The 8,315-nt window shown below is 36.2% G+C and overlaps 1 protein-coding gene across 3 annotated transcripts in view; it reads right to left on the minus strand.

Moving 5' to 3' along the window:
• Positions 1 to 8,315, minus strand: part of LOC107702956 (ephrin type-B receptor 4-like) — a 51,230-nt gene that overhangs the window by 3,947 nt on the left and 38,968 nt on the right. For 2 of the 3 annotated variants that reach the window (XM_016505425.1, XM_016505427.1), the window contains 5 exons: positions 7,276 to 7,444; positions 6,952 to 7,051; positions 2,547 to 2,611; positions 2,357 to 2,470; positions 555 to 802 (listed from right to left, as the gene is read on the minus strand). In XM_016505425.1, the coding sequence (XP_016360911.1) occupies positions 555 to 802; positions 2,357 to 2,470; positions 2,547 to 2,611; positions 6,952 to 7,051; positions 7,276 to 7,444 (696 nt within the window). The remainder of the gene's footprint in view (positions 1 to 554; positions 803 to 2,356; positions 2,471 to 2,546; positions 2,612 to 6,951; positions 7,052 to 7,275; positions 7,445 to 8,315) is intronic. The other variant, XM_016505426.1, reaches the window with a different exon arrangement.

Below are 8,315 nucleotides of genomic sequence, written 5' to 3' on the forward strand. Positions count from 1 at the left end.
CAGGTATTTAATTAGGCTGCTGTCCCTTTAAGACCGAATGAATGTAATATACTGACACATATCCGGTGTTTACCTGTTTACGTTCACTTAAGCCATAAGCGACTGTATTTACATGAGATACTCCACACGATGGAGATTTTGACAGCTGCGTGTGTATTTGACAATTAAGGCGCAAGGAGAACTGATCGCAGAACTGGGATCACGCAGACGTGCGGCCGAGAGAGTGTTTCTGTCGTGCTATTCAGCGTGATTCTGTCCCGTCTTCACTTACTGCATGGTAATCGATAACGAATTGTGATTGGATGGTAATTATGTTCTACGACAAGCTTAGTTACCTTTGATTAGGCTGTTCTCGCGTGACAGAAGACTTCTACTACTTGCTCTGATCACCCAGTCTTAAAGAAATGTTGAAATACGGGACAAAACATGATTTTTTCAAAATAAGTCAGGGCACTAAAAATAGAGCTGAAATACGGGACTGTCCCGGGAAAACCGAGACGTCTGGTCACCCTAGTCCTTGTGCACGAGAGCCAGTGAGATCAGCGCATACTCACTCTCAGGAAGGAGTCCAGAGCTCCGTTCTCCATGAACTCGGTGAGGATCATGACGGGGCAGCTGGCTGTTATTATGCCTTCCAGGTGGATGATGTTGGGGTGCTGGAACTGGCCCATGATTGAGGCCTCGGACAGAAAGTCCCGCCTTTGCTTGTCTGTGTATCCACCCTTAAGAGTCTTAATGGCAACGTAGTTCTCCTTCTTACCCGGAATCCTCAGCCGTCCACGACACACTTCTCCAAACTCGCCTGAGAATGGCAAAACAAGGGACTCAGCTTTTGGGAATCTTTTCATCCAAATCATTTTTTAGTCCTAACAAGTTGTGACTGTAATAAGCCATGAGTAACAAAACAAGACTTTTTTTGGGGGTTGCTTGGTGTCTATTTTTTGTGAAATCTCATAACTATATTAAACTTGTTTAATAATTGTGACCCTGTCTGTGAAATCCAGGCTAAAGTCTCAAAATCGAATTATGAGATAACAAGCATCAAAGTTTGATTTCGACCATTAATTTCACACTGATTTCAATCTTTGACATGGCCTTACTCAGTCAATATTAAAGATATAAAGGTTATATTTTCACAGAATGTTCTACATCTTTATGAAGGATGATTTTATGTAGAAAACAATAAATCACAAAAAAATGACATTAGCTGGGTTTTCACAGGCAGGGTCACAATTGATGAAATTTGCAACATTGACAGTTGAACTGAAATGAAACAACACTGAACTAAATTGAGCTGAATATTTCTGCTGAAACTGGCATAATTGATGAACTTTGCAACAGTTATTAAACTGAATTGAAACAACATTATTCAGCAATATAATTCAATATAATATAATTCACCAATTTAGTTCAATGACTGCTTAACAGCTGAAATCGATTGCATTTTTACTGTTATTGCTTTGAAACTCTGTATTCTATAAAGCACTACATAAATAATAACGTGACTTGAATGCATGTTAAGACTGGAGTTCACAATATTATGCTTTTATTATATCTTTCAAATGACTGAAACCAAATACTTGACTTTAATATCTGAAATGGAAATATGTCCAGTAGAAGAAAAGCTAACACTTTCTATGAAGCCCGTATTTATAATACCTTATAAGAGTATTATTAAGGCATTATAATGAATTATAAAAAAAACGTATTATACAGTATGTTGTATCATCTCATGAGTAATCATAAAAACAACCATTTTAATGCATTATAATATTTACTTATTTGTGGTTATAGCTTTTAAGATTATGATGATTTATAATAAACAATGAACACAATGTATCCACTTAACTTACAATGGATTATATTTCCCATAGTTATAATGTATTATAAGTATCATATCTTGCCATTGTTAACTTGTTACTTCACTTAAAGCAGACAAAGACCACTTATAAATAATAACAACAACAATAATAATATTTTTTTCTTAAACAGCCATAAGATCAGATATCTGACCAGATGAATGTGTAATATGGCACATTTGATTTTAACTATATTTATTGTAATATCAGTAAGATACTGTACAGATCTTAAATAAATAATGTCAAGATATGAGACTTATAATGCACTGTAAATTATGTGGATTTAACATGGTGTTTATTGCGTGTTATAAACAATCATACTCATAAAAGTTATAACCACATATAAGTTATTGTTATGATTGTTATTATGTTGAGATGAAACAACATATTATAAGTTTATTTTTATAATGCTTTATGCATTCATTATAATGCCTTAAGAATACCCTTATAATGTGCTATAAAACACAGAAGAAAGTCTGTGAGCGAGTAAGTCTTACCTGCCCCAATAACCTCCTCGATTTTGACACACGAGACATCAATCTCCTTAGCAAACTCTCTCACAGCCTCATTAGGGTCTTCGTAAGTGAATGGATCGATGTAAACTTTCACTCCTTAGAGGGAAAAATGTCAGTTACTCCATTAATCAAAAAACCCAGTAAGATGTTGTGTGTGTGTTTCTGCGCTCACCGTGACCCATGAGATACTGGCCATTTTTGTCACTCGTTTCTGCATCTTTGAAATGACTTTGCTTCCTGTGAACAGAAAATGGATAGTTGATGTCAATGTCTGCTGCGAGATCTAAACTTCTTTCAATGCCAAACACTGGTGAACATCACACAATGTGTGCAAGAGCAGTGTAACATGCATATTCAAATATAAAACACATTTAAGCTTTCTAGATATTAATGGCCATTTTCAGGACTAGGGAAAAACCCACAGCAGAGGCTTCAAGCTATTAGTCATTTCACAGCTGAGTGAGTTAACTTTGACTTAACGTGTGACGCTCTTCAGTTCAATTAGTTTGTCTCAAATCACCAATTGTTGCTAAAGTGCTGGTTTGATGCTAGTCTAGCAGGTTGACCGTGTTGTTGGCCACTTAGCAAGGACTTTTTGGCTGACTGACCATGGAAGTCTTGCTGGTTAAGCTAGTTATTAAGCCAGGTTGGAGCACCAGCACACCAGCATCTATATCCTTAGTGGCTTTACACCATCAGGTTTAATGGGAGAAATGCCAAACCCAATGTACTGCTGTTGGGTCTCGCTAAGGATGGGAGATACCACTTATTTTGTTTTCGATACGATACCGATACTTTTAAAGGCCAGTATCGGCGATACCGATACGATACTTCTAAACCGAACTTTTAAATTATTAAATGTATTAAATTATTTAATTTCTAAGAGTAAAATGGGTAATGATACCCACTTAACTATATTTGAAACGCATTTTAACATTCAATATGCCTTAATTGCAATTTATTAAGTTATATTTTTGTTTATACGTGGTTAAAATAATGTTTACTGTATAAATCTACAAATACTATAGTTGAACTACGGTCACTTTAGTAAAACCATGGTTCATTTTCATAATGGACTGCCAGTGACAGACTGGTGCACGCATGAAATGCAACCGTTTATTCTGACAGTGCATTATTTATATTAAGATTACAGAATAGAACATGATCAATATGAACTTTTAATGTTCAATCTAAATAAATGCAATTGCACAAATTATGTAGGCTACAATTTCAATTTGTTTATTGTGAAATATCTCAAACATGTTTTTTTCTGTCCTCATTGTTCTGGGCTGCCGTTCCCAAAAGCGTCAATGGTTTCTTATGGTACTTTTGGGAAACGCAGCCCTGTTTGAATGAGCGAACGCTCTCTGTGATTGATTAGTTCTGTCTTGCAGCATTTGCGTGTGTTCAGATGAGCAGGAAAATAGTTCTATCCTACACAATTATTCGCTAACACAGGTTATTGCATATTGCACGCATTAAATCTTTGTTCAATAAACAAAATCACTGGTAAAAAACACACCTTAGTATCGATATCTTTTATTTAAGTATCGATACTTTCGATACTTCAGGATCGATACACCCATCCCTAGGTCTCGCTTGTGTTGTATGGTTATCACAAACCGCAATAATATTTTCTATAAATAAAACATTATATCATGAATCATATTCATTCCATTGCTACATTATTGGTACTTTATAGCTTAACTAGACAGTTTTAAGGCATCACAAACACACGTCCCAGGTAACAACTTTAGGTTATAAAAACATTTGAAATGCCCGGTTTTCTTGTCCTGATTATAACATTATTTAAAGGTTACAGAAATGTTTCTTAGAACAATCTATTAACTTTATTTTTATGTTTATTTTTAATATTCTAAGAAAGTTTTCTCCCAACATTCTGAAAACGTTAAAGTACAAATAAAATCATAAGGACATTCAGAGAACGTTGATCTCAGAGAACATATATCAAATATTAATAAAGTTATAAGAATGTTCCATAAACATTACTTTAAGAACATTTTAACATATATAACTTTAAAAAAAATGTTACATTGGTGTGAACGTCCCCTGTTCCCTATTGACCGCATGGATCGCATGTAAAACTGTGAAAAAGCTTCATAAAAATGGCTGATTAGTTAAGAAATGTTAATTCTAAAAGCATATGATTCAATAGTAAAATGCATTACCCAATAATTGTGTATTCCATGTGAGGATTGTGTTGTTAGCTTAGCCACATGCTATTGACAGATTGCATCAATTGGGAGTCAGGTTTTCTTTAAACTTTGTGTGCAATCTGTAGTTTTTTAGCAAGGCTGGAAAAATCCTTGACACTGGAAGCTTGGTGTGTCATGCCTGGTCTGGGCACAGTGTGAGGCTTTATGCTTGTTTTGTTTCATGTTTGTTTTTGTCCTGTGTTGTCATATTACTCTGAGCAAAGAATGAACTGAATGCACACAAAATCCCTTTCTCCACCCCATTCTTCCTCTTCTTGTGTCTTTTGTTGTGTCTCTGTTTCTCACCTCAGGCTCCAATGCCTTATTCAGACCGTCTCATCGTGTATTTTACTCTAACGCCGTCTTAAATTACTCAGGTTGTTCAAGCCCGTTCTCCTTGTCATTCTTGTTATTTTCTTCTCTCCCTTTTCACTGAATGTCCTTCTCGTTCCTTCTTTGTGCTTTGGACTTGTGGACACTTGCTTATGACCCTAAACTGTATTCAGAGAACCTCACTGGTTTGTGACTTAAGGTTAAAAGGAGAAGGGGGACTTCAGTGGGGTTTTTTTATATTAAGGCATTTTAGGAGAAACGTCTAAAACAAAAGTTAATATTTTAGATGAAAACATGACTGAGAACATCAGTGCTTTTAAATAGCAACAAATTTTTTTCCACATCTATCTTTCTCCCTGATTTCCCAGGACTAAAATAGCTGTGTTTGTCCCACCCACTGCTGATGGCAGGTCTGGACCGGAGGCTCCCAGTGTGTGTGTGTGTGTGTGTGTGTGTGTGTGTGTGTCTGTGAGATTGATTGTAGGGACTCTCCGTTTAACTGGGTGTCAAAGTTTGTATATGTAATGTGTGCAAATGTGAACAATATATGTAAACCACTAAACAGGCACGCTCCTGTAATCTTAGCTGTGTCTACCCCAGGGTCACGACTATTGTTTTGCTGATTTGGCCTGTGGAGACTGGGGTGGGAAAACTGTATCCTGTCTCCACTTCCCCTTTCTCCTCTCTTCTCTCTCTCTCTCTCAATTCCCACAAATTCATGAAGCTGAAATAACTGTTAGGACAGCCCGATCACTTTGCAAAAAACAGGCTGGTGTACAAAGGGCTAGAGGCAAATTAAGTCATTGTCACTTCTAGATATTCCATTTAATTAGGTCCACACAGAATTACCACTTTTTTCTGCAATGGTTGTGTGGAAAAATCAGTGCAGTTCTGCAAATGTGAAGTAAAGGACAGATGTGTCATTCACTGTGTTATTATTGTATTATTTCTGTACTATCACAGGTTTTAGTTTCAGCAATTTTAGTATTTCTACTTAAAATTATTTTATTTCAGCTAATTGCCAAGGCAACATTTCTATTTTTTTTGTAGATTTTTAAGTTTCTTTTTAATGAAATGTTTATATTTTATTTTATTTTTATTATTTTAATTACAGAAAATAATTTTGAATAGTTTAGTCAGTGTTATTTTAGTATCATTAATATACTATTATAGTTTTTGCTAATATTTTAAATTTAATTTTATTTTAATATTTTCTGTTTTCATTTAAATTTTAGTTCAAGTTTCAGAATTTTTGTTTGTTGTTGTCATGTGTATTAGTTTTTCTAATATATTTATATAGTTTTTATTAGATTTTAGTTTTAGTTTATTTAATTGTAGTTATTTCAGTACTTTACAAAAATGAGAAATGTTGCCTTGGCAGCTAGCTAAAATAAATGTTTAATAATAATATGTTTGAGTTCTTTTATATTTTGTTTTTATTTCATTTAATGTTAATTTTATTTCAAGTAACAATTTTTTTTTTTTTTTTTAAGTTTTCGTTAACGATAATAACCCTGGTTTTAGTTTTAGTTAACAATAACAACACTGGTCATTCGTGCAAAAAGAATGACTATTTCCAAACAGGTTTCCCAAACTCATGCATTACTCAATAAAACAGGTAGTCCTAAAACCATACTATTAATTGAGCCAGATGACATAATAAATGTTTGAATGCAATGATGTGAAAGTGTCACAAAGTCAGTGTTCAGGTCATTAACCTACAAAGAGCTTACAGTTGCCTCTCATTATCCCAGGATAAGACAAAGTATCTCAACATTGAAAACAGCACATTCAACTATAGTAAAATGTGTTCGACTCTGCTGACATTTCTAGTTTTAGTGGTTGCTGAAAGCATTGTTAAAAATACCCTAAATATTTAATAAGCAAAAATGCAGTGGACAGGGCACGAGTGAATGATGGCTGTTCGATTCTGTGGAAATCTCCTGAGCTTTCTGCGCTCACAGTTTCCACACAGGCCCAATTATAACAACCTCACACTCTCTTTTTCTTGTTGGTCTCTTGTTGTACCTTATACAATAGATCGCAGCAGCAATGACGATGATGAGGAGCAGCATGCCCATGGCTATAAGGATCCCGGTAACAAGCAGCGGAGACGAGGAATCATCTTCTAGGGAAACAGAGAGAGGCACACAGCCAAAGTGAGAGAGAGATGGGTTAAAAACAGAAAAAGGTGCGATACAATCTCCAAAAAAAAAAAATGGCTTCGATCTACACAAGGAGGAAAAAAATCAATAAACCACCTTCTCAAACAAAACTCTAGGGAACAAAAAGTTGGGCACTAATAAATGACCACAACACTGAGCTGACGCCTCCAACTAGAGCTTTTCTTACCGTCCGGAAGGGTCCGAAAGATGACAGCCTGACCGAAGCTGCCGTAGCCAGCCAAGGTGCGAGCGCGGACCTGAACCTCGTACTGCGTCGCCCTGCGCAGATCACTCAACACCACCTCGTTGATATTGCTCTCCATATAATGACAGGAGTTCTCCTCAGAGCCGCGCTCCTGTCAAAGGAACACACACCAATATCTTCCATTAAAATCGTTTAGTCGATTCTTAGTCGAATGGAGACAGAGAAACAGGGAGAGGTCATAAAAATAGAGGAGAGAGCAGAGAAAACAGAGGTATAAAAACAATATGAGAAATCACATTATTCTGAGTAAATGCTGTGTGCTCTTTGAAACCAGTGTGAGACGTCTTGAGTGCAAGTAAAAGACGTGACGAGTGTAAGTAAAAGTACTTAAATGAAATTGCATTATGGTTTACGTTTTTATTAAATGCAATTAGCTGACCTTAAAGGGTTAGTTCACCCAAAAATGAAAATTGGCTTGTGTTTTACTCACCCTCGAGGCATCCTAGGTGTATATGACTTTATTCTTTCAGACGAATCCAGTCGGAGTTATATTAAAAATTGTCCTGGCTATTCCAAGCTCTATCATTGCAGTCAGCGGGTGTTGCAGTGCTTCAGTCCAAAAGAAGTCAAATAAAGCTCGCGCATTCATAATAAAACGTGCTTCACACGGCTCCGGGGGGTGAATAAAGGCCTTCTGTAGTGAATCCATGCGTTTTTTTAAGAAAAATATCCATATTTCAAACGTAATAAACACTTTTATATCACTTCCACCAACTGTCATACGCGGAAGCCGTGCCGGCGGATGTCGTAGCACGTCGGCGTTGCGTAATCAGTGACGAACGCGGAGAGACAATAAAACAAAATGCCGGTCACGAATTAGAAGTACAAACCGAAGATTTGCCAAGAAAAATCTCGGAGGATTTCGATATAAACCAAGAGGAGACTGGTTTTCCTTTGCTAAAGTTAGGAAACTTTGCTTCCTTTGCTCCTGCATTTCTCAGAGGCTCGCGCACGACCCCCGC

This window comes from Sinocyclocheilus anshuiensis, unplaced genomic scaffold (genome assembly GCF_001515605.1).
Source record: "Sinocyclocheilus anshuiensis isolate Anshui unplaced genomic scaffold, SAMN03320099.WGS_v1.1 scaffold238, whole genome shotgun sequence".
NCBI classification, from domain to species: domain Eukaryota; kingdom Metazoa; phylum Chordata; class Actinopteri; order Cypriniformes; family Cyprinidae; genus Sinocyclocheilus; species Sinocyclocheilus anshuiensis.